The 27,099-nt window shown below is 37.2% G+C and overlaps 1 protein-coding gene across 1 annotated transcript in view; it reads right to left on the bottom strand.

The window, feature by feature from the left end:
* Positions 1 to 27,099, bottom strand: part of LOC122815693 (mucin-19-like) — a gene marked incomplete in the record, with an annotated part of 520,597 nt that overhangs the window by 294,592 nt on the left and 198,906 nt on the right. The window contains 4 exon segments of the mRNA XM_044088393.1: positions 95 to 337; positions 8,346 to 8,528; positions 8,637 to 8,741; positions 11,708 to 11,846. Of these exon segments, the coding sequence (XP_043944328.1) occupies positions 95 to 337; positions 8,346 to 8,528; positions 8,637 to 8,741; positions 11,708 to 11,846 (670 nt within the window).

Raw genomic sequence — 27,099 nt, 5'->3', positions numbered from 1 at the left:
AGCCTGAAATTCTGTCTATATTCTAAAGCATTTTACAGCAGTGCATGCAAAGTGATGAATATTTAAGAAAATTAAAAACAGTTTAAATTCTTACCTTGTTGTGACATATTTTAAAGGTAGGGCCCATAATAATACTGCATTTTCCAAATGCCCAGGCTCTACAATAGGGATTTGCATCACATGGAAATAGTTCTGTTTTCACATTTGAACACAAAGATCCATAATTCTTCCAACTGTTCCCAACTACTAGTGCATCTCCGACTTGAATGTTGTCTCTTGTTCTAAAGTCATCTTTAGTATTGCCATTGTTGTTGCCACAGAGACCACATACTTTGCCCTGTTGAACATAATTGCATTGATTGTGAACAATTGTATGTAACAAATAATACATTACAAAATCAATACTTAAATTTGATTAACTACTTCTACTCCATAAATTCCAATTACTTAATTAATACTTATTTTTTAAATTGCTGAATTCATAAAAATGTTTTAATTTATAAAAAGTTCATTTAAGGTCTTTTCAGGCTTGCTAGTTGTTGCTGAAGCACCTACCAAGGGGAGAAAATGCTGAGAGAAGAAAAGGAGCCACTTTTGTGATTTTAAGTATTTTCTTCTGATTTTTTGTTAGGTTTTACTGCTTTGCCACCTACTCTTTGGCATTTTCCGGTTTGCTAAAGTTTATATCTGTAACAGTAACAGTACATGGAACACATCTAGAGCCTGTTTACTGCATTTCCTGTGTTGCACTTAATTTAAAATCGTTTTTTTCTCTAAAAACTGCATTTTACCTGATTTTGGCCTAGCACTCAAGTGTGGGGTCATTTATTGCACCGTTGTGATTATTTTGCTGCTTGTGTATCTCTGCTACCTTTAAACTACAACAAAAAGAAAAAAAATCTTGCTTTTTTCCCACTTTCTGAAAGTTAAGAAAGTTCAGTTACAGATTTGCTGTTCTGAACTGTTTGGAAGTTTCTAGAAGGCCAGTGCTTGCTTGGGCTAAAGGGAAGTCTCTGTGTTCACCAGTGAGAGTGGTTAACACTGAACAGCCTGCCTGTCCCTGGAGGAGTGGTTACTACCTAGAAGCTGTAGTTTTATTGGCCATTTTGGGTCAATTCTAAACTCCTTGATCTCTCTCTCTCTTAAAACCCTACAACTCTTTTTACGCGGTTTTGCACACTGAACAGCGAAAGGCAGCACCGCCTAAACAGGTTTAAACTATTCCAGGCTCCACAAAGTCTGCTCTTCACTTTTTCCCTTAGAACTGTTCAAACTCTCAAAGTAATCACTCTATTCTCTTTCTAAAGCCCTGCACTTGCTCAGCTCTTATAAGGAAACACTAACTAACTAAAGCACTACACCCTCCTTGACTTCTCATAAGTATTAGACTCCTGATTGGTCCTTCCTGATCAAGTGAAAAATCAGTTCCCTTTCCTAATCATCCCTATACTAATCTGGTATGTCCAAGGGTCAGTTTCAAGGCTACTCTCCAGTCCAGCTGGTGAATCTGGGAATTTTGAGGCAATGTTACAATTGCCTTATGTACACAGACAACCCTCTCCTCCTTCCAACAAAATCTAATACATGTGAGAGATGCAGTTACACAGCCAAACTGGAGGCAGAGCTCTCTCAACCCAACACTGGCACAGTCAGTCAGGAGGAAAAGGTAACCACCCACACCACAAATCCAGTCTCACACAGAACTATTGCATCTGCCTACCCAACACATAAACACACAAATACATACTCGGAGGCTCTAAATAAAAATCTGCCTAAACAGCAAAGCCCTCCTTAGCAGATATTCAAGCAACAGCCACCCCTCGACCATACCCATGAATCACATATCTCACAAAATCAGTGTGCCTCACAACCACAGCCCTTAAGGCCAAACAACACACCAAATACACTTGTTATAGGGGACTCTATTGTCCGGCACATTGACGTTCTGCTCACCAGACTGAAAAAGGAGAAGGTCACTGTAAGCTGCCTGTTGGGTGCCAGGATCCGCCACATAATGCAAGCACTCAGGTCACTCCAAAGCAAGTACAAGTATGACTCCATCATTGTCCATGCTGGTGGGAATGACCTGAGACGTACCTCCCTGGACTACATGAAAAGAGACATAGAAAAGCTCTCTGACCATGTAGCCCAGGCTAGTATGACCCTGACCTTGAGTAGCATCTTGCCCTCACCAAGAATGATGCCACAGTATAAAGACAAAATGATCAGTTTCAACAAATGGCTAAAGTATTGGTGTCATTCAAAGGGAATCCAGTGTCTGTCAGCCTGGGATGACATGCTCAACAAGCCACATTGCTTTGCTAGGGACGGCTTGCACCTGTCACCCTTAGGCTTTTGTATACTGGCCAAGGCTCTTGCCACCCCCATAGTGCCTTTTTTAGGCAAGGCTCAAAGGACAAACCCACCTCCATAGACAACCCAAGGATAAAAAAACTAAAGGTAATGCTACTCAATGCCAGAAGTCTAAACCTCAAGATGCACGCACTCAAGGCTCTCCTCAGTATGGAGAAAATTGATGTCTGTGCAGTAACAGAAACATGGTTCAAGGCTCCTGAGAGCACCCCAGCACTACCAGGTTATAACTCATACCATGCGTTTCGGCCCCAAAACTCAGACTGAAGCACAAAAGGAGGTGGAGTATCTATATTCATCAAAGATACCTACACCTCCAGGTTAGTGGCACTGCACAAAGCATCAGAAACCATTCATGTGCAACTAAAAGCAGGCAAAACTGACTTTCATTTTGTAGCCTGCTACAAAACACCCTCCCTATTACAGGAACCCCACTTGGCATTCCTGAGAACACTGAAGAATATGAAGGTCTCTCCAAACACTATGTTTTTGGGTGACTTCAACTACCCAAACATTGACTGGGAAAACTACTCAAACCCAAACACCCTCACCCAACGGTTCCTTGAATTTATAAACTCTAACACAATGGAACAACTGGTCACCACTCCCACAAGAGGGAACAACATATTGGACCTGGTCATCACCAGCATGGGGACTCTATGTTCCACACCAGAGGTAAACCCCTCATTGGTAACATCAGACCATAAACAAATTTCCCTGGACATCCATATCCCGTCCCCACCCCCAACCAAGGAAATCACTGTAAAGAATTTCTCAAAAGCCAACTTTGCTCTTCTCAAGACTGAGGTGGAATCCTTCAAAGCCCATGGGCCAGAGGATAATACAGCCCAATCCGCTGAATCCTTTACAAATGCATTCTATGAGCACCTGTAGGAATGCATGGATCGTGCTATCCCAAATAAAACCAAAACTCACTCCTCCAAAAACAGGAGACCGGTCTGGTGGACCCCGGCCATAAATAAGCTATACAACAGAAGGAGGAAGCTACTAAACGACAGAGCAAAATCCCAAAAAGGGAAGGCATCTCTGATCAGTATTAGCAAGAAACTTCGATCCCTCATAAAATCATCAAAGGCCAGTTTCGAAAGAAAAAGTGCCCTAGACACTAAAGATAATCACAAGGCCTTCTTTAGTTATGTCAGAAACATGAGCGGAAACTCCCAGATATGCTCTGAATTGTTGCATAACGGTGCAAAATATACCGAACCTACAGACATAGCCAACATCCTGGCTGGCAGATTCAGCGCAAACCCCCCCCTTCCCCCCAAAGGAGCAAATGCCTATCCCAACTGAATGTAACCTCCCTAACATCACAGATGCACAAGTGAAAGCTGCCCTCTCCAAAGCAAGAAACACAGCATCTATGGCACCGGACGGTGTCCCAGGCTGCGTCTTACATGAGCTCCAAGAAGAACTGAACCCTCACATTAAGTCACTGTTCAAACTTAGCCTTACTACAGGATATGTACCCAAAGAATGGCGTACAACTACAGTGGTCCCACTCCACAAAGGTGGTGCCACAACGGACCCCGGAAACTATCGCCCCATAAGCCTGACTAGTCTGGTCGGTAAAACTATGGAGCGTATTATCATGGAACTCATAAACAAAGACATTGGGAACTTCCAGACACTGGACCCTACCCAATTTGGCTTTGTTAAGGACAGATCTTGCCTATTAAACCAAGTTGATTTCTTTGAAATAGTTACCAAAGCCATAGATGAGGGCAAGGTAGTCCACACAGCCTACCTGGACCTTGCAAAAGCCTTCTACACAATACCCCACTTGGGTATCATAAATAAGCTTGCCAGCTTAAATATCAACCCCTATATCACAAGATGGGTTGCAAACTGGCTCAGATATAGAACTCACATGGTCAGAATCATAGGTGCCATGTCCAAATCCAAACCAGTTACAAGTGGCGTCCCACAGGGCTCAGTTCTGGGACCTCTCTTGTTCGGTATATACTTCTCTGAGGTTCAGGCTAACACAGGGGGATTATGGCTGACAAAGTTCGCAGATGACTGCAAACTAGGGGCCATAATTGAATCTCCAGCTGACACAAGCATCCTCCAAAAGGGTCTCACAGAGACGGATGCTTGGTGCCAGAGCCACGGCCTCAAGCTAAATGCTAAAAAGTGCATAGTCATCCCCTTTGGGAAAAACAAGGTGCCCACAAATTACCACATAGGTGATAATCCATTATGTACGGAAGAAGTAATTAGAGATTTGGGGACCAATGTAGATAGTAATCTCTCCTTTGATAATCACGTTGCCAAAGTGGTTAGAAAGACCTTCTATATATCCCACCTTATCACAAAAGGGTTCGCATCTAGATCAAGAGAGGTCATTGTGCCCCTTTACTCGTCACTCATCAGGCCCATAATTGAATACAATGTCCCTTTTGGGATGTACCTTACCCGACATCTTCAGCAACTGGAGAGACCCCAAAAGTACCTCACCAAGAGGATCATGGATTACAAACAGATGTCCTATGCAGCTTGACTAAAGAAACTCCAGCTCTACTCAGTTGCTTACCGCCTACTCAGAGGCGATCCATGCCTGACGTACAAAGCCATGTTAAACCCAGAATTAATGGACATGCTCCACCTCAAAAAATCCAAGTCTCTTAGAGCTACACGCTCCAGGGACCTAAACCTCAGCACAAAAATAAATAGGACATGCTGGAGGGACAGATTCATTTCCCAAAGGCTCCCCTCACTCTGGAATAGAATCCCAATTCATGTTAGACATAGCCCTCGCTGACCCTCTTCAAGCGAAATTTGGACGCGTGGATGGGAAATCGCAAATTCACCCCTGGGATCTCCCAGTGTTCCTGCTAGACAGAGGCACAGTAAACTAATCTTAAAAGGGTACGTTCTGTGACCTACTTTACAGAGGCACAGTAAGCTAATCTAATAGGGAGGCGGAAGCCAAATACACTCTGGCTAGGCTTATAAATGTCCTAGGGCAGATAGCCTAGTATCTACCTATGAACCTATGAACCTAAGAATCCTAGTTCATATATCAAGCAAGAAAACATTACTGGCTCTCAAAAAAAACTGAAGCAATATTATACCTACCTTTCATCAATTCATTCTTTCTGGTGTTACTCACTTAATCTACTTTAGGGTCACAGTGTAGCCGGAGGCATCACTGCATTTGTGGTCTTAATAGGTGAAAATCAAAGAAAAAACACAGAGACACTATCCCATTCTATTGCAGTACACAGACAAGCTCACAAACAGATAAGACAGACAGACAGACAGAGAGACCGACAGAAATATACACAAGTGCTTGATCAAACACATATGCACATCATCATGCACTCAGGCACAGATACAAACATATACTAATAGCTTGCACATTTAGGTACAGTATACAAAAGCATTAGTTCATCTACTTATATATTTCTGGATATGACAGAAAACTGAAGCCCCTTCCAAAACATGACAAGGGCAGAATGGAAGGCACCCCAGTTGGGAAAGAAATTGGAGGAACAAGCTGACATCTAAGTCTCTATGCCACCAATAATATGGCCAGGTTCACATAAATTGAAATTGTTATGGAAGGCCTACATGGTAAGAGGTACAATGACAGGATGTTTTAATTAAAAATTAACTAAGCACAGTCATCACAAAGCACACTCATCATCACATATGTATAGTTGCACAATCACATTCATCACAAACACATGCAAAGTCATCACAAAGCACAACCTACAAACCCAGCACTTAACATTTATACACCATGACAAAAGAACATATAAAAAAAAATCATGGAGGCAAATAAGACCCCCCTCCACCCCATTATAGGCAAGGTCACTACCACATTAATATAACCGACTCTAAGAGTGTACTTACCTCAGGTTAAGTGCCTTTTGGGCACAACACAAAACTTCATTGACAAATCACTCAACAGCACACACACACACACAGACACACACACACACACACACACACACACACACACACACACACACACACACACACACACACACACACACGCGCGCACTGCAAGCAACCTTAGCAAAACATTAACCTAACTACATACTATCACCAAAGTGACCACTCTGACATATAAACACACAGCTACTAAACCAGACCACAGTCTCATCAGACCACTTGCATATACATCTTCATGCAGAGATTGCAAGCACTGCAAACTAGGCTACTCCCTATCTTTTGAATACAAAGACACAGATGCACATGCACATAGACACAAACACACAAATGTAGACAACATACATACACAGAGACTGCACTGGTCAAATCCCCTGTCATACACTCAGTCAGCAGCACTGGCACACACACACACACACACACACACACACACACACACACACACACACACACACGTTCACATGTGTGCACTCACACATACACACACACACACACACACACACACACACACACACACACACACACACACACACACACACACACACACACACACACACACACACACACACACACACACAAACACACTTTTGGGTGGTGTTGGGGGCTTGTACCTACACAGAGGATACAGGGAACAGCCCCCAACAAAAATTAATACACGTTAAATTTTCAACATGGCGGTTTTTCAGTCTTTTGTGTTTGGTAACTTTATCATCGACTTATAAATTTGCAACTGAAACATTCATTGAAACCCAAAAGGTGCTGCATTTTTCAGTTATTATTTCAGTACCACAAAAAGGGCATACCAGAAAGCATTCTATTATTCAGCTATTATTTCAGCATTAGGATACAAAACTGGCAACACCACTTTACTTTGTTGCAGAAGTACACTTCAGGCTATGTAGATGATCTTAATTATGGAGATGATGTATAGGAAATGATTATAGGACAGAGCATTGCTAATGCAGTAATGGCAACTGTTTTGCTAAATGATACCTTAAACAAAAATACTGTTAAGAGGAAACAAGAATTAAACTATGTTAATAGCAAAAGCCTTGAAATAAACAGCTGTGCCACAGAAGTAACAGGACTAGCAATATTGTCCAACACTATCCATATGCAATATGAACATCTGAGACTAAAACTTACAAGCTCAGATTCTTAGACTCTTACATTACTGCATGTGAAGTAGAAGGCCAAATAATTCTCTAATATCGCCTGTACAATATTTACAAGTTATGAAAATGTATTAAATTATTTAAATTTAAAAGACAACTGTTAGTTAAACATTTTATTCTTGACAACTGGCAAAGACAAAAAACCCTGTGATTCATCAACACCTACACTAAGTGTACACTGTTCTGAGTGAACAGACAACACAAGCGTAACTCACACCTTCTTCCTCCCAATGTTAATTTTCCTACTGATTTCTTGCAGCTTTAAATACTGAGGGGGATTCCTAAAGGTTACCACAATGTATATACGTCATGTACACTTAGTATAATCTTTCTAAGTGACTAGAAAAAATGTGATCCAGGAGCTGCATAAACTATTACAGCGATTGAATTTGATCCTAAGAATTAGCTAGAGCCTCTGTAACATATTTAGGTACAATAAAGCAAAAAACATTAGGATTATAGTTTAGCTTGTCAAGTTTACAGCCTACTGGCCTTAAAACCCAATTTAATACTTTGTACATTAAACATTTTTGAAGGAAACTAATGTCTGACTCTGGTTGTAAGAGTAAATATATTTCTGAATTTCTATAGATATTCTGTGTGTTGTATTGTCAAGAACTTCATCCAGTGGTCAGGAGTTTGATGTCATCATTTTCCATTTGGCTACTGTGAGATCCACAGCAAGTGAGAATGTCATTTAACCAAACAATGATCCCAGGTAACCCCTGAAAATATGTACATGTGCCTAATCAGATTATCTGGTTAAGACATAAAACATTTGTGATATTGATATGAAGATATGTCTAAATTCCCACTATTAATACAAGGGCAATCTAAATAATGAGCAGGTCAAAAAGACTTAGTTTAAAAGCTTACCTTCCACATTGGATCAAGCATAACACTTCCATGAGTATATCTGTCTGAATGTATGATGACCCCATTGTCTAGGATGATCATGGTTTTCAGGCCAACTGTATGCATGGAATACGGTGGAGGCAGGTCATCACACGTTTCATTACTTACTGAAAAATGGCCATTTTTTAAAGTAAGAATCATACCCTATAATTAAAAAAATAGTTTTGGAAGCAGAGATGAAATATGCTGTAGGCATTCTTAACATAAGATGAAATGCTGCTTAGTATTGCTTGCTTCTTAATGTTTACCTACCTTAAATATAATGTTCATAGTTCTTGAGCAGGTAAATGAAGTTTCACAACAAGGAACACTTTGAATTGTTATGCGAAAACTGCCATTTTCATTACCACAGAAATCCTGAAAAAATGTAAGAGCAGAAAAATTAATAGTTAAATGTTATTTTTTCAGTCAAGTTCAGTATAGTTGAAATTACCATAAAAAATTCTCTCAGTCTGCAATTAAATTGCTCATGCCTTGGAATTAAATGAAAAGTGCAAACCTGAGAGCAGAAAAATTAATAATTAAATCTTGTTAATTTTTATAGTCAAGTTCGGTATACTTCAAATTATTATAATAAAAGAATTATCTCAGTATCTTAGTCTGCAATTAAATACTCGTATCTTGGTATTGTGACATTTTCAATTCCATTTCTTTGGATAGATGAAAAAATTATCTTGTACATCATATGGGATTTGTATCTATTTGATGAAGGCAGTTTCAGCAACACAAAGAAATTGAATGCAGTTCACCAAAACCACAGACAATGAATATTAGAAGAATGTTTTGCCATGGATAAGCCTCCTTGCACCTCCTGTAGCACCTGGAATTACATATACACAAACTCTGAGGTTGCACAGCAGTAGAGAAAAAGGCAATGTCCACTGTTGATGAAAGTGGTTTCAGCAAACTGTTTTCACTTTCTTTTCATTTTGCCAAGGCTATCTTCAACGAGATGACAATGCTGTGAACATTAACCAAAACAAGAGCTTATCAAGTCAATTGAAGGGCAATGAAAGTTGTAAGTTCTTCAAACTTGTTTTAAGAAACAAAGATCACATAATTATTTATTTAATATTTGTCTGCCAGGATAATCCGAATGGACAGCTAGTGTCTATTTTCAGTGGAGTCCTGGGGAGGAAAGCTCCATATACTTACAAAGAGCAATTAATGGTAACAGTTTTGGTTACAAAGTGAAAAATGATAATAACACAGTTAAGAAACATGCTATATAAAAGTTTAAACAGTTAAAAGTGCAAAGTGGAAGTACAAATATGTCAACATAGCCCTTTCATGGAATGAGCATAGGTACATTATATGTGCCATGCAATTACTTTGTAAAACAATATGCATAATATATACAATGAGTATAGGTTGAACACAGTATTGCAAAGCATTTACCTAGTAAAAATAATATGCATAATATATACAATGAGTGTAGGTAGAACACAGTATTGCAAGGCATTTACCTAGTAAAAATAATATGTACAATATAAATCCACAGCACAACAGCACAAGGATACACCAAATAAATAGCCTGCTCCACAGGCAACCAACAGGAAAAGCATAAAATGGAGCAGAATAAAACAATGGCCGGCAGTTTTGAAACCAAAATGTCTTTAATGGAATCAAAACATAACCACTTTCACAGTTACAAAGGCTGCTTCTTCAGACGATACTATTAGTCAAAAACCTTCATCCCTTAAACACAGTGCTTAACATTCAAATGCAGTACAGTTTTATAACATGAGGTCAGGAGACAGGGTGTTCCATGTTTAGCAACTTCATGAGAGAAGAGAGATTCCCTGGAGCTGATTTTACATGGAATATTTTCAATCAGAGCATTATTACTGGATCATAATTGTCTATTTGAATTGCAGAAGTTTAGAAGGCCAGTCAGGGCCTTGAATTATTGATTGGATCTGCATGTAGTCATCAGATTTCATGTCCTTAACCTCTCAGAAAGACTGTTGATGTTTTCCCCTTTACTATAAACAATTAGTGGGAAACCCTCCAATCTAATATCTGTCTCCTTAATAAAATAAATTTTCAGATATTTTTCACTACAGAACCTAAAACAGGAGTGTTATAATTGCAAGGGATAACCACTGCCATATTTTTTATTATTTTTCTTGTTTTCTGAAGACTGCTCAGTTAAACAGATATGTCGACCTTTGAAGATAGGGGAAACGTTTGTGTATCTTCCCTGAATTATCTCAGACTATAACTAATTAATTAATGCAGTAGTGTAGCCACAAAAATGTTGGGATAAAAAATCTATTTCTTCATAACAGTAAAGAGAGGCAAACCATTTTCTCCTTAACAATACAATGTTTCTGCTTATAAGGGTGGCAGCTATTGAAGTGCAAATATGAATTGGAAATGGTCTCTTTATGGAAAAAGTTTGATTTATGATGATTTCTTTGTTTATCTATACTAACACATCAAGATAATTTTGTCTTTACTGCACTGTGATGTGAATTTCAATCAGTTGTTTTATTCAAATAATCCACAAAGGCTGAAAGGTCTGCACTGCTTGAAGTTCTCAGAGATGAAAATTTCATCTAAAATGTGGATGAAACATGGAGAAATTTCTTGAAAGTAGAGTTAAAAATGTATCTCCTTTCCTAGCTTACTGCACCCATAGCTACTCCCAAAATCTAGCAGAAAGACTCACCTTCAAAAATCATATAACTGCTCTTTTAAACAATGACCAAGATTTCATGTAGTGTCTAAATGTCATAGCTGGAAAGATGATTAGCCTCAGACATAAAGTCATTTCTTCAAGCAGACCAAAAACTTGTAGTCTACTTTACTTGGCAAAATCATGTATGTGTGTAATATGCTAAGTCACAGTAAGTTATAGTGAATAAGATTATTGAGAACATTCATTATTTAGAGTCACTAGTAATATTGACTGCTATTTCAGGCTCAAATACACAATGTGTACGCTAACTAACTGCAAAACTCATTTTTATTCATGAACGCATACAGTCACTATAATTGCATTAGGTAATAGCATTTCTGTCAGTAATAAAACCACTATTTATTCGTCCACAATAAGCAAATCAGAATAACATCCTCAGTAACACTACTTTTAGTATATGTAATACATTTGCTGTCCTCAGAACATCCATAGTATATAATAGCTGACAGAAATTATTCTTGTGTAATTATTTTTTATGTTATGATCCAACATATTTCAGTATATTGACTGGCAAACTGGTAATAGCCAACTTCACCCTCTCAATCTATGACTGAAACTAGAATCTGAAATAAGTTGTATTGTATTAAAAATTCTGAGTAGTCAGAAACAAAAGTTTCACCTCAACCATTGTGTATTCACAGTTGCCATCAAAGCTGAACGTCAGTCCATCAAAAGTTAGATAACTTCCGTCTCCATATACATGGCACATTGATGGGCAGTTATTGTCTGTACACTGCCAAATTCCTCCAGAGCATGTGCTACAATAAAACATGCACAGAGTTATATTATTAGAAGACTGTAGAAGTTATACAAAAAGTTTTTATAACTGTATTACAAAATACTATGAAAAACAAATAGGGCAAAAAGGAATACAAATTGCTACCTGGTTACGTTAGTAAATGAACAAAACAGGAAAACAATACCAAAAAAAGGGGTTAACATTAATACATTAATCTAATTCACTAAATACCAAAAACACTGAAAGCTTGGTTGGAATCCAAAATATAACACCAAGTATAATACCAATAACATTTATTAAAATGATGTAAGCATACTTTACAAATCAAGAAGCATATTTGTCACTAATACATTTTATAGAGCCTTCTTTAAGCTGTCAAACCCCTAATTAAAATCATTTCATTAAAATTCTTTAAAGTATCACAACTTCTAACCAGATCTTCACTGTAATGGGGTATTTGGTGAAGTAGTCATTTTATTAAAATGGCATTGTAATACAAATAAATGCACTGTGTGTACTACATAAATTGTAGTGTCTTCAAAAGTCATTTTAAATATTAAAATAACAAAATAAAATAAACAACTGAGCACAGTGTTACAGTGCAGTAAGACTGCATTGTTCCAAGGAAAAAAATCCAATTTTGTTAGAACCTGAATGATCATGGTACATAGTTCATTTGCTGTTGCTTTTGGCATAACCAGTACTGCGAAAATAGTATTCCAAAATAAAAAGGATACCATGAAAGGTAATATATCTATCTATATCTATATTTATACATTTATCTTCATCTGTATCTATAAAGACATTGATTGATGCATCCAAGTCTTGACATTTGCAAAGTCGACACTGAAAGATAAATTTTGCAAATACCGATATGGTACTATTCATGCACCAACTGACAATCTCTGTTAAAGCAAAAATTTACAAAAAAAATAGATTAAAACATTTGTTTTTTTTTTTTGGTTGTTTTGCAGATGACTACACCCCCACATCCCACCTCTTCAAATTATATATGCTATGAAACTACAAAACCTTGGGGAAATGGCATATTTCCCTACTATGAAAAATAGTCCTACAAACCTGTCAATCAGCTGTTTAGTCACTCAAATTCTGTTGGCTAAACAGATGTCAACCTTAGGTAAAGTTGACTAACTTCAGTCAACCCATATAAATATATAGATAAGGCTATGTATGGAACTATTGCTCTGGGTTAAAAACATACAATTTTAAAACACTGAACTTTAAACCTCACCATATTAAAAAAAAAAAAGCTTTTATGTAATGTGACAAAGCCCTCTGTGCTCCCCATACCTCCTGAAACTTATATATGCCAACTCTGAGAACACAGTACATTAGGGCAATGGTAATTTCCTGCTCCCAAAAATACCAGCAACTGTCATAAAAGCCAGTTATACCTAGAAAGGGAGACAGTGAGTGAGTGAAAGAGAGAGAGAGTCCTATTGTTCTATTCTAATGTACACAATTGTAATCCGTACTCCCTAGAAATAAATGGCTCTGAGCCAAGCACCTCTCAGAGGAACCAACACATTTGCTTTTGTGGTGGATTCATTGAAAACAAGCAGATCTGAAAACTGTTTTTTGGTACAGATCATAATTACTTGCTTTACTGAATTATGACTCAACAGCTACTGACATTACGTACTAGTGTGAATAGCATAAGATATTTCAGCAGGAGTATTTCACTATGGATTTTTCTTTGAGGTTAAACTCGCTCTCTCAAATATGAAAGTCATTTGCAAATAAAATAACAAGCAGCAACACATTTATAGGATAAGGCAAACAGCAACAGACATGCTTATGACATCCAGCTTAAAGAAAATGTTCATGTGGTAAACAAGCAGGAACATTCGCAGGAGAAGGAAAAAGTATGATTAAGAGTTCAGCCATGGAGGAACACCAAATCTCCTTATAATATTTAAAGAAATTGTGCAGAAAAACCAGAAGAATGAAAACAAGATGGGAAGCAGAAAGCAAGCTCAAGTTGAGCCCCATGAAAAGATGGTGTTGTTATGGAATGTTAGAAAGTTGAGCCCCATGAAAAGATGGTGTTGTTATGGAATGTTAGAAAGTTGAGCCCCATGAAAAGATGGTGTTGTTATGGAATGTTAGAAAGTTGAGCCCCATGAAAAGATGGTGTTGTTATGGAATGTTAGAAAGTAAGAAAATAAGAAGGAAGGAAGTATTGATTTGGTGACTGCAACAGAGCATGGGGTGACATGAGGCAGACAACAGTCATGGAACCAAGATGAGAAAATATATTTTTGATTGATTGGGTAGTGGATTATGAAAGAATGATTTCAAAACCTCTGTAACGATTCCAGGTTTAAGGGAGGCTTTGATTCTGTCACACAATCAAAGAAATTTGAAGAAAAGGCAGACAGGACATGAAAGTATGCAGCTATGTCTTCAAATTCAGTTAAGAATTTGAATATCCACTCTGCTGTTCCACTGCGAAGGCAGTTGTCGTTTAATTGCAGGAAGGAGTGAAATACACAGCAAACATCAGCCAGTGACCTGCAGGGATTGACAGTCTCCCCAATGACAACTAAGAAAATGTCTATGTTTAATTTTTCCTTCTAGATTATATATTTCCTCTCAAACACTTTTGCCATTGCCTAAAATGGTTGCATATCTTTTTTCTATAAATTGCCCTTAACTTTACTTGTCAGCATTTTAAAGTGATTGCAGATATTACATATATTCCAGATGCCATCTTGGCTAATGGCTCCTTTACATGCCTCTGCACCTCTCTCTGTATGCATATATGTTATTGTGTGTGTGTGTGTGTGTGTGTGTGTGTGTGTGTGTGTGTGTGTGTGTGTGTGTGTGTGTGTGTGTGTGTATGCAAAGACATCATATTTTGGATGTAAAATACTTTCTCCAACAACTGTATCATTCAGCAACTTTGAAATATTATGCAGAAGAACTATTTATATCACTAAATATTTTTTTAAAAATCTGTTTGCTAATAATAAAATAATTACAAGACAATTTAACACATCACCTATTTTCAGAGTGTGTAATGCCCTTCAGGTTGGGCATTATGGCAAAATACAGCAAAATAATGGACCCCCCAGTGGTGGAAATACCCTCCACCTGTGTTGTCTGGCTATTATTTCTCTCTAATGCCACCTTGTCTGTCATTGTTGCTTGCTCAGAGTTAAGGGAAGCTGAATGCACTTCTGATCAAATATTGTTCTTATGGGGTAGACAGCATCCATTCAAAAAATATCCTGACAGTTTCATGAATGCTTATGTGCATGACTTAATAACCCTATATCGCTAGGTGTTTCTAAGAAAAATGAATTTTACACCACCAACCGCTGCTGTTCCAGGACTTTAGTAAAGAATGAATAATGCGGATCAGTAGACACCTGCTGAGAAAGGCTCGTACACGAGAGAGTAAAAGACAATCCTTTATTTCACAATGGTACAGTTTAGCGCTTTCAACTGGTAGAACCCAGTCTTCTTCAGAACTATTTAAACAATACTCACATCCTGATATATATAGTCAAAGTGAGTCAATCAATGAAAAAGTCCGCCAAAACTTTTAAAGGAGTACTTCTCACTTAATGACATATTCACAGTCACTAGATGGAATGTGTATATATAACATATATATAAACAATAAAAGATGTGTGTGCCTACTTGAATGACTCTAAAAAGTTGGTACATAAAGGTTACATACATAAAAAATATATAAAAATATAAATTTCTATCTAGTCTAAAATAAAGCATTTCACAGTAACAAGTAGACTACATTATTTAAAAGTAGGTTGAATAGAATAGGTCCAAGTTCACTAACAATAACCAAGGCAGTACAAATCTAACCTATAAAGAATGAGGTTGAGAGAAAAGACATATAAAGCATAAAAATTATATATAATAAAGTATGAATATGAATATAAATGAAAAAACTACTGGGAAAGTACCAAAAAAGGTTTAATGCTGATAAAATCGTTCAGTCCAGGGGGTCTGGTAGCATCTAATATAATCTGCCACCTGCTCTCCAATGCAGCTAACTGCATCTTCCAGTTCCCTCCAAATAATGTGCTCTTTACATGGTCTATAATGGCAAAACGAAATTGGTGCTCTCCCCCATGATCATTAATGTGTCTGTAGAGCATTTTTGGTATCTTTTTTCTGAATACGATAAAAATGTTCATAAATACGTTTTTTTAAAAATCTTTCAGTTTTGCCAATATAGTACGCGGGGCAGGATATGCAGGAGGCCAAATAGATCACCTGACTAGTGTTGCAATTCCCTGTTCTGGTCTTAATGCAAGTGTGGTTAATGTCTCCAAGTCGAATGTATCTATCCTCATTGATATGGCTGCACTGTTTACATCTTCCACATTTCCTGGTACCTTTATATAGATCTAATTTGTCAATATTGTTACTAGCCTTCTCCAAAATTCTTTTAAGATTTGTACCTGTCTTGTATACAAATTTAGGGAGGGGTCCCACAATTTGGTCCAAATTAGAGGCTATAATAATATCCCAGTGTTGGCACAGGATGTCCTGGATAAAATTAGTGTGTGGGGTGTATGTCAATATACATGCCCGACCAAACAATTTTTGTTCATTTCCTTCTACTTTCAAACTAACTACATAATTACCCAATAATGGTGGATATTTCTTTCCCCATTCCTTCTGTACATAACGTGTAACATCTTTGAGCATTTTTTCCGGATATCCACGATTAAGGAATAAATTTTTAATGACATCAAGTTCAAACCTCATAACAGATTCAGTTGATGACATCCTGGCCGCTCGAATACACTGCCCCTTAACTATGTTTTTAAAGATGTGTGGTGGGTGGTTACTGGAAAAATATAAATAATCATTGGAAAAGGTTGGCTTCCGATAAATCTTAGAAGTGAAGCCATTATGGTCTAGTCCAACCAAAACATCCAAATAGGGAATATTTACTGCACTGGTGTTATAAGTGAATTTTAAGAATTGAGAGGAATTGTTAAGAAATGACATAAATTCTTGCAACCTCTCTGAGGGTGCCTGCCATAAAATAAAGATATCGTCCAAATATCTTGCGTAAAATTTTATGTCAGTGTAGAAATTGCTGTTAAATAGTACTTCTTCCTCCCATTCCAACATCACAAGGTTTGCAAAAATGGGAGCACAAGATGCTCCCATGGCAACCCCCTTGGTTTGTCTGAAGAACTCTCCTTGGAATACAATGTAATTATGCTCCAGAACCAATCCCATCATGTCACATAGTAAAGAGACCTTATCCCAGCTTAGTCCAGAATACTTTCTCAAACTATTTGAGAAATATTCCAGACCAACATCTTTAGGTATACTTGAGAATAGATCCACTACATCTATGGTCAGGAGGGTAAGATCAGTTTTCCAGTGGTCTTTAGTTAACTTCCCCAAAAAACTCCAAGAATCTTTCATAATATGTGGGATGGCCCCATAGATGTGTTTGAGCTGATTATCTATCCATCTACCAACATTAAATGTTTTTGACTTAGACCCAGAAATGATGGGTCTAAAAGGAGGTTTGTCTATAGACTTGTGTATCTTTGGAATCCCAACTATTTTGGCCAACACCGGATAGTCGTTTTTCAAAAACATATAAGTCTCATTAGTAATCCTATTGTCTATTAAGTATTCTTCAATAGCCAGATCAATACGTCGATGCCCTATATTGATCTGATTTATAGAAATACTTTCATAAGTATCTGTCTGATGTAATATGTCATAAATACTAGAGTTGTAAACATCAGTCTGAAATAAAACTATCCCTCCGCCCTTGTCAGGCTTCATGATACCGATACGGAAGTAATCAGCTGAAGTCAGATCATGACCATAAAGGTACTGTGCAATATAATATTTCTAGTCCTAATCAGGATTTCAGGACTTTTTCTCGTCACGGCTGTGTCGAGTCGAATATGCCTAATTTTAACAAATTACCCAAATCTGCTAATGAAAGAGATCTTATGGAGCACTTTTTGAATGACAAACAGGATGTCTTTGATTTTGCTAAGAAAGGACATCAGAATAACATCAATAAAGAATATGTTTACAGTTCATTGAAAGATATGATTTTTGATTTTGGTAAAAGACTAACTGCTTATAAAAATTCCAAAATTGATGTGAGTTATTTAAATTATTGTTTGAAAATTAATGTTGTGCCCAAGGGCCTAAGGTTTTTTAAATTGCCATTAGGCATTTCATATAATCAAGATGTGGTGAATGAATTTAATGGGTTGTTCGACAACTTTGGATGTGCTTTTATGCAACTTTTACTTAAATACCAACATGAGAAATTGGTTTCACTAGCAGATGAATTGGAAAGCATGTATGAGACTATCACTTGTAATGCTGATTTTGTTACCTGGAAAGATTTGTTTAAGAAACAATTCTTTCTAGCAGACAGCAAGGCACACAGTATTTTTGATAGAAAAAGTAGGAAGTTGACTAGAGATTTAGAGTCATATAGTGCCAATAGGGCATACATTTGGCCCAAGGAAAAAGTTATTGAGCAAGGTTTAAATACCAATTCCACTAGACCTACTCATAGGGGTTTCAGTAAAGAAGGAAATTTTCAGAGTGACAAACCATTATTCTCAAGGAACCCCAACAGACAATGGAACAACTACAGGAAATAACACTTGATCCCCACACCAGAGTCAGTGATGTTATAGGGGATAGGCCATATAGGTTGGACCACCCCACATTGAATCCTTCGTCTGTTAAATCTTCGGACAATGTTGAGATCTCGCAGGGTATTACAATGATTACTGACACAAACCCATGCACCCTCACCAGTTACGAAGGCTTCAATGTTTATAATTACACTGACGTGGAGGTTGATGAACAATTTATAAGTGTTATGTGTAAAGGTATGAAGTTTATACCTACGGTTCGTATTGACTTATTTGACAACATCAAACAAGTCAAGTTATATTGTTGCAAATTAAATTTAGCCATTCTTTATGACAATAAAGAGGATAATTTGGGCAGTATAGAGAATAACCAACTGTGCAAAAAAAGTTCTTATGTTCCAACGTCTCATCCCAGCATATCCACTTTTGAGAAACTGGTGTGTAAGGACATTTATAGGTTACATAGGGACATAAGAAATAAACACAATTCATATTATGACTCTCAGACCAACCTGACACATTTAGAAAGAGAATGTTTAAATAAAGTGATCCAAAATAAGGAGGTCCGTATCATGAAGCCTGACAAGGGCGGAGGGATAGTTTTATTTCAGACTGATATTTACAACTCTAGTATTTATGACATATTACATCAGACAGATACTTATGAAAGTATTTCTATAAATCAGATCAATATAGGGCATCGACGTATTGATCTGGCTATTGAAGAATACTTAATAGACAATAGGATTACTAATGAGACTTATATGTTTTTGAAAAACGAAAATAGCCATTTTATTTTTGGCCAAAATAGTTGGGATTCCAAAGATACACAAGTCTATAGACAAACCTCCTTTTAGACCCATCATTTCTGGGTCTAAGTCAAAAACATTTAATGTTGGTAGATGGATAGATAATCAGCTCAAACACATCTATGGGGCCATCCCACATATTATGAAAGATTCTTGGAGTTTTTTGGGGAAGTTAACTAAAGACCACTGGAAAACTGATCTTACCCTCCTGACCATAGATGTAGTGGATCTATTCTCAAGTATACCTAAAGATGTTGGTCTGGAATATTTCTCAAATAGTTTGAGAAAGTATTCTGGACTAAGCTGGGATAAGGTCTCTTTACTATGTGACATGATGGGATTGGTTCTGGAGCATAATTACATTGTATTCCAAGGAGAGTTCTTCAGACAAACCAAGGGGTTGCCATGGGAGCATCTTGTGCTCCCATTTTTGCAAACCTTGTGATGTTGGAATGGGAGGAAGAAGTACTATTTAACAGCAATTTCTACACTGACATAAAATTTTACGCAAGATATTTGGACGATATCTTTATTTTATGGCAGGCACCCTCAGAGAGGTTGCAAGAATTTATGTCATTTCTTAACAATTCCTCTCAATTCTTAAAATTCACTTATAACACCAGTGCAGTAAATATTCCCTATTTGGATGTTTTGGTTGGACTAGACCATAATGGCTTCACTTCTAAGATTTATCGGAAGCCAACCTTTTCCAATGATTATTTATATTTTTCCAGTAACCACCCACCACACATCTTTAAAAACATAGTTAAGGGGCAGTGTATTCGAGCGGCCAGGATGTCATCAACTGAATCTGTTATGAGGTTTGAACTTGATGTCATTAAAAATTTATTCCTTAATCGTGGATATCCGGAAAAAATGCTCAAAGATGTTACACGTTATGTACAGAAGGAACGGGGAAAGAAATATCCACCATTATTGGGTAATTATGTAGTTAGTTTGAAAGTAGAAGGAAATGAACAAAAATTGTTTGGTCGGGCATGTATATTGACATATACCCCACACACTAATTTCATCCAGGACATCCTGTGCCAACACTGGGATATTATTACAGCCCCTAATTTGGACCAAATTGTGGGATCCCTCCCCAAAATTGTATACAAGACAGGTACAAATCTTAAAAGAATTTTGGAGAAGGCTAGTAACAATATTGACAAATTAGATATATACAAAGGTACCAGGAAATGTGGAAGATGTAAACAGTGCAGCCATATCAATGAGGATAGATACATTCGACTAGAAGATATTAACCACACTTGCATTAAGACCAGAACAGGGAATTGCAACACTAGTCAGGTGATCTATTTGGCCTCCTGCATATCCTGCCCCGCGTACTATATTGGCAAAACTGAAAGATTTTTAAAAAAACGTATTTACGAACATTTTTATCGTATTCAGAAAAAAGATACCAAAAACGCTCTATACAGACACATTAATGATCATGGGGGAGAGCATCAATTTCGTTTTGCCATTATAGACCATGTAAAGAGCACATTATTTGGAGGGAACTGGAAGATGCAGTTAGCTGCATTGGAGAGCAGGTGGCAGATTATATTAGATGCTACCAGACCCCCTGGACTGAACGATTTTATCAGCATTAAACCTTTTTTGGTACTTTCCCAGTAGTTTTTTCATTTATATTCATATTCATACTTTATTATATATAATTTTTATGCTTTATATGTCTTTTCTCTCAACCTCATTCTTTATAGGTTAGATTTGTACTGCATTTGTTATTGTTAGTGAACTTGGACCTATTCTATTCAAACTACTTTTTAAATAATGTAGTCTACTTATTATTGTGAAATGTTTTATTTTAGATTAGATAGAATTTTATATTTTTTATGTATGTAACTTTCATGTACCAACCTTTTAGAGTTATTCAAGTAGGTACACATTTATTGTTTATATATATATGTTATATATACACATTCCATCTTGTGACTGTGAATAAGTCATTAAGGGAGAAGTACACCTTTAAAAGTTTTGGCGGACTTTTTTATTGATTGACTCACTTTGACTATATATATCAGGATGTGAGTATTGTTTAAGTAGTTCTGAAGAAGACTGGGTTCTACCAGTTGAAAGCGCTAAACTGTACCATTGTGAAATAAAGGATTGTCTTTTACTCTCTCGTGTACGAGCCTTTCTCAGCAGGTGTCTACTGATCCGCATTATTCATTCTTAGTTGGTGGCAGGACTTTAGTAAAGAACAGTGTCAGCAATACTGACACCAACTTTCAACCATGACAGTTTAAGGCCACTAAGTTCTTGCATATGGAAAGTAACCCATTCATGTGGAAATTAACTCATTCTTATAGGGTATTGTCTTTATTATTAATGCTAGCAGCACTGAAAGAAGTGATATTAACACCACTTTATTGTTCAATTCCTATCCATGTTAATATTAGTCAGATAAAACAAGGATTATGGAAAGAGAGGTACCACATGCATAAAGACATGTATTTGGAAACCATGCTTACTTTAAACTAGTTCTTGGGCACCTTGCTAGGAACTGTATGAAATAGTAATGTATTTGCTTACTAGCCAGATAAGTGGACTGGCCACAGAGCTCTTTTGGACCATGACTTAAGCTCACTTAGGAGCACATATACATACACACACACACACACACACACACACACACACACACACACACACACACACACACACACACACACACACAGACATACAATGTACAAAGGTATAAAGCTGATAGCCAGAAGGCACAGAGGCAAAGTGTCCATATGATTTAAGATCTGAGTTAAGTAATAGGCTCAGATCACTAGTAATGGCAGCCTGGGTGAAAGGATAAAGTTGTTTGCTGCCAGTTCTCCTTTTCTTGGTGGATGGATATGGGAAGGGCACCGCTTGTATGACCCGTGTTACAGACCAGAAATGTCACATGCAGTCTATTTAATTGAGTGAGTGGCACAAATTAATATCATTATACATGGTTCTTCCTAAATTTATAGACATTGACTAGACAACTCATACATGGAGACTACTTTTGTCAGTTTCTAAAACACAGTAAGGAATCTCTCACTGCACTGGCACTAAAAATAAGTACCATAGAGTCTCCTCCTTTAAAATTCAGAGGGTACATCCAGTAAAGACTGGTATTGAGACAGCCTGAAAACAGACAACTATGGAATCCATGATTGTATGGGCAAGGCAATCAATGGAAAACTAAAATATGTACAAAATCATAACAAATCACTACAAAATGTAAAACAATAAATTTGTTGTAATAAGCAAGTGGTAATGTCCAAAAAGGTAGGCATAACAGAGAACTGATGTACTACCTTGAGTGCCTGATGGCACAAGTTACTTTGTAGCCAGGAATGAAGACCTGCGGCATTAAGTATAATACAATGTCAGGTCAAATACGTCTTCCTTATTCACTAAGTGTTTCTGCACAGATGTTATAGAGCCCTATTAGGTGCCCAGCAAAGCTTATTAAGATTAAGTAAAGGACTGAAGATATACTTGGTTAGGACTGCTCTAGATATTCCTAAACCCAAACTGGAGACCAGACAAAACATAAGTAATTATAGGGAGCAAGGAGAAATATTGATGATGATGTTAAGGGGAAAAGTCTTTGCTATATTCTGAAATAAAAAAAAAGGATTAGAATTGTTATCTTGAGAACACCAATTGTAATACTCCTAACTTAAAAATAAAACAATGTCACATTATTCTTTAACTTCAAATAAAAGCAACAAACTGACTAATAATATTTTGTTTTGCGCTTAGTGAAAATGGAATGTTTCAAACTATATAGTCCCCAAGAGACTATCACTGTGAATAGACAGTGATGAGGAAGTCTCCTCAGGTTGAAGTGAATTTCCCTAAATATCAGTTGCCTAAAGTGCAAGATGCTGAGGAATACAATATTAATCACTGTTTTCCACAGAAAATCATTGCAAGTGAAATTTCTAAATGTGGACTGGTGGTAATTCCCTTCCTTTGGGAGATTTCTCCTTTTTATTGAGTTGAAGTGATCTTGGAGTTGATATGTATATGCCTGGGGTAAGAGGGTCATGCTCCCAGAACCCTATGAAAGGTACAGAGGTGCCTGCCCCCCCCCACCCTCTTGAAATATGTGCAATTAACATTTTTTGCCCATCTGTATTTTAGTTTTTTTGTGTTTCTGATACTTTGGGTTTTGCCATTTTATGTTTTCTCTCTTTTAATTTCTCCAAATCATTTGGGTTTCTAATGCCATGACAGGAATGGTCCCCAAAGTAAAAGTATGATTAAAGTTCATGAAATTGGTATTGTTTTAATCTTTGATGTTATCCAGAAGTGCTCTTCGCAGCACCCACAATGTGACCAGTAAGGATTCAAGGATTCCTTCTGCAATTTGTATGGGGATACATGTATTCGTAGCATATCTAAATATGATTGTAGAAAAACCCATTGCTCCTACTACTACTGGAACTGTCTGGGTATCTTTCTTCCACATTATGTTTCCACTCTTTAATTTCTCCAAGTCTTTTGGGTTTCTAATACCATGATGGAAATGAACCCCATTTCCAAGTCAAAGTATGATTAAAGTTCATGAAATTAGTACTATTCCAATCTTTGATCTTAGCCAAAAGTGCTCTTTGCAGCACCTGCAATCTACCCAGTAATGACTCCTTTTGCAATTCTTATGATTTTACATGTATCAGTAACATATCTAAATACAATTGTAGATTCTTTTTTTATAAGGCCCATTGCTCCTACTACTACTGGAACTGTCTAGGTATCTTTCATCCACACTGCTCTTGTTTTTCCCTGCAAATATTGATAATGTATGACTTTGTGCCTCTCTGTATGCAAGACACTGTAGTCACTGGGTGTACTGATTTCAATGGTCAATTCCATTTTTGCTTCTTCTCATCAGCACTATATTTACTTATTTATTTATTGCATCTGTTTAGTGGGAAGGTCCATTGGGCCTAGGTGAACCCATTTTCAGTGGAGGCCTGGGGAGAAAAGCTCCACATACAGTTAACAAGTAGATACAAATAGAAATACATACCAGAGCTAGAAGGTATTATACAGTAACAAGCTTGGACATACAATTAACAAGTCAGATGCAAATACAAATACAAATACATACCAGAGCTAACAGGTATAAAACAGTAACAGACTTGGACATAGTATGAGCAAAAGGTTCAAATTATTTATATACATAATTCCCATCAAGTTGTCAAGGCAGAGTTCAAGGCAGTGTGATGACTCCAATGGTTAATTTTGGAGATGAGAAATAGACAGAAGACAGTGTAAGATGGATTGAAGTAAGAAAAGCAGGTATATCAAGTGGGGTTCAGTTGTAGACAGAGTTAGTTGGCTAACCAGCAAGCCAGACAGAAGTGGGTTAAAGAAGGAGGAACAATGTTTAGATAGAGTTATTTTGGCATGAATATAGACAGTAAGAGGAGAGAGATTGTCTAAAGGACTTCTTAAAGAGAGCAGGATTACAGATGGAAGTGACTGAAGATGCGAGGGTGTTCCAAAGTTTAGAGACAGTAAAAGAATAGAGCATTTGACCACCTGAGAGACTGGGTTTTCTACTTTAAGCAGTGTTTAGTTTTCAGATCTGAGAGGTCTGTTTGGGTGATACAAATACAGTAAGGAGGAAAGAGAAGGGCAAGCTGATGGTTTATATATAATTTTATGTGCAGTAGTTAACTGCAGGTAGGTGAGATAATGTAGTAGTTCAAGCCAATTTAGTGGCCGTAAAGATGAACAGTGATGTGCTGAGAATTTTGCATTTGCTGCAAATTTTGCAACCTTATTGTAACAAGTGTCAAGTTTGGTTTCCAGAGAGGATTGGATATTGGTGAGGATAGGGGCACCATATAATAGGGTTGGTAGTAGAAAGGATGAGGCTAGAGCTTTTTTTGCAGTAGGATTAAGGAAATAGTTATGTCTATACATAGTGCCCAGTTTCTGATGTGTTTTTTTAATGTTGCTGTGGATATGGAGGTCGAATGCTAAGTTTTCATCAATGATGACACCTAACAGTTTGGTGCTAGAAACAACTTCTATGATAGTATTGTTCTGGGAATGGACAGAGAATTCTTTCTTGTTGAGGGGGTAGTTTCTTTGGAGGTGAATAATAGAAGTTTAGTTTTGTTGGTGTTCAGAGCGAGATGGTTATTCGATATCCATATTTCAAGGCTTGTTGCATTAGTAGTTGTAACTCAGAAGTGGATTTGGCAATGCAGATGATTGTAGAATCATCTGCATATTGGATCATGGTGCCTTGAATATACTAAATAGAAGGGGCCCAATATGGATCCTTGGGGTACTCCTGTAGTTGCTGCCATTTTGTGGATTGTTGTCTACCAGTGAGATAGTTTGAGAACCAGTTCAGGGTTGGGGGTGAGGTACCTAAATTTAAGACTTGGGTGAGTAGAAGGGGATGGGTACTGTATCGACGGCTTCTGAGAGATCAAGGAAGAGTGAAGAGACAGTAAGGCTGGCATCACAAGCCCTATTTACTGTGTCCATAAAGGAGATGAAAGTCTTATTAGTACTGTGGCCTGGCCTAAAACCATGTTGCGTAGGGGAAAGAAGTTGGTTATTAACTAAATGTTTAAGAATCTGGAAAGGGATACATTTTTCTAATATTTTGGAGATGGGGAGGGAATAGCAATGAGTTGGAAGTTGGAGATGTCAGAGTTATTGCCGCCTTTATGGAGTGGAAAAACATATGTTTTTTTGCAGATATGTGCTATACCTGGTTTTCTTGCATCTAGCTTTTAAACTGTTGTTCATGGGTGATTCCATGTTATGCAGACTTCATCATTTTCTATGATGCTTTATGGCTCATATTGCCACTGTTTTTCAGCTACTTCAATATTATAATGTTTGCACAATCCCCAGTGCAACAGTCTTGCCACATTATTATGCCTTTCAGTATATAGTTGCTCTGCCATTAGAATGTCACAACTGGCAACAAGATGTGCAACTGTTTCTTATTCTGTTTTACAAAACCTAAATTTGTCTGTTTCTCCCACATGTTTAAACCAATGTCCAGTATGTTGGGCCTCCAATATTAACCTTTCTTCTCTTCATTTGATTTCACCACTGTTTAACCATTCCTGTGTTCGATTCCAATCAACATGAGGTTGTTATAGGAGTTTTCTATGCTTGCAGCTATATTAATGCATTTTCAGATTTCTTCCCTCTCATCTGACCCTTTACCTTACATTCTTTATTTTGTTTTTTGACACATTCAGTTAGTGCCTGGTTTTTATTTTATCTACTTCTGCTTTGATATCGATTCTCGCTTGATGCCAATATGCTTCTGTTAGAGTAAGCAGGGATGTCATCTTAGATTTATTCTCCTCATGTTTCAAAACTTTCACTAGGTTTGGGTCTTGTGAAGTCACTAGATTTGTATGCAGTCCCCCTACTGCAGATCTATGCATGTAATCAGTTTCAAGGAGGACCATACCTCCTTCGGAATGGGGACTATATAATCTTGGTATGCACTGATTTTATAAATCACTTGATGAGCATGAAGCATCCTTCTAATTTGCCTGTCTAATCTATCCAACACCTTTTGCAGCAAGTCAATCACTCTAAAACTATAAGTTAGGGCAAAAAGAGCAAATTGGTTTATAGCTTGAAATTTGTTCCTTGATGTCAAGGCTGTTTCCAGTATTAATTTATGTCTTCTAATATATTCCTTACTAAGTTTTATTCACATTTGTTCATGTTTTATTATTGATCCTTCATCAATTTCCAAATATTTATATACTCCCTATTGCTCAAGTTCTTTTATATCACA

This window comes from Protopterus annectens, chromosome 11.part0 (genome assembly GCF_019279795.1).
Source record: "Protopterus annectens isolate FY-2018-M chromosome 11.part0, PAN1.0, whole genome shotgun sequence".
NCBI classification, from domain to species: Eukaryota; Metazoa; Chordata; order Ceratodontiformes; family Protopteridae; genus Protopterus; species Protopterus annectens.
Note: the sequence above shows the minus strand (reverse complement) of the source record. Positions and strands in the feature narration are given on the sequence as shown.